The sequence below is a fragment of the Plasmodium cynomolgi genome (assembly GCF_000321355.1).
Source record: "Plasmodium cynomolgi strain B DNA, scaffold: 1557, whole genome shotgun sequence".
Classification (NCBI taxonomy): Eukaryota; Apicomplexa; class Aconoidasida; order Haemosporida; family Plasmodiidae; genus Plasmodium; species Plasmodium cynomolgi.
The window spans coordinates 1-1,041 of NW_004193290.1; the positions used below are offsets into that span (position 1 = coordinate 1).

Sequence of the window (1,041 nt, forward strand, 5' to 3'; positions counted from 1 at the left end):
ATATGGAAATCTTTAAAGTAAAAGAAAAGAATCAAATATGTTAGGTGATATATGGAAAACCTTTAATGTAAAAGAAAAGAATCAAATATGTTAGGTGATATATCGACATCTTCTGAAGTAAAAAGAAAAGAATCAAATAAATTGGATGATTTTATGAATGAATTTAAGCGTAAATATGATATACGGAGAGGTTTAAAAGGATTAGATTGTTATTATGAAAAAAAATATTTGATATGATTCATAGAATACGTGAACAGCAAGTAGGGCCTAGTAGTTATAACATAAAATTAAAAGAATGTATAGTTATAAAATGGAGTATACGAACTATTGTAATGTGTTTAATTCTATGTATTGGACTAATAATACCAATTTTATCTAAAATCAATAACGAAAGTTCCTTCATACCTAAACCGGTGCGTATCACAAATGCTATTATTTTTATTATATTAACACATATAATTTTATTTTCGATGATTTACACCATGATAAAAGTTGTAAAATTTCATAGATTAGAGGCTGGAAAGGGTAAATTGAATTTTAGGGAATATGATGTTTTTTGTAAAGATACTTTTTTGCCTAAAAGGAATACGTACTATATGAAAAAATGCATTAAGAAGGAATGAATGCAATAATTATATAGTAAATATGATTCTATTTATATTTTAGATATAAAACAGAAATTTTATATAGAGTTAATTGATTCAACTATTTGATTTTATGATCCTTCTCCTTTTAATATACAAGGTTCAAGGTTTAGGGTAAATATTTAAATATGCGAAACGACAGGATTATTTAAATATTAATAAAATTTCACCATAAAATAAACCTGTGAAACAGTTCAAATTGTAGAACATATTAATGTATATAATAATAAATTTAATTGACAAATAAATACTTCTTTGGAATATTTCCATGAGTTTGCTAAAATAGCAATCGTAAGGAATTTAAGGAAGTAGATGTCTTTTTCTGCTTCCTTTCATGTTGTATATGCTTAAGATTTCAAAAATATATGCGAAGTAGTAAAAATTTTAGTTATATGAG

At 24.3% G+C, this 1,041-nt stretch overlaps 1 protein-coding gene across 1 annotated transcript; it reads left to right on the forward strand.

Annotated features, from left to right (window-relative positions):
• Positions 1-233: 233 nt before the first annotated feature.
• PCYB_008050 (CYIR protein) lies at positions 234-700 on the forward strand (the record flags this gene model as incomplete). The annotated part of the gene is made up of 2 exons (XM_004228226.1): positions 234-589; positions 667-700. 2 exons carry the CDS (start codon positions 234-236, stop codon positions 698-700), a joined length of 390 nt encoding a protein of 129 aa, XP_004228274.1.
• Between the last annotated feature and the right edge of the window lie 341 nt (positions 701-1,041).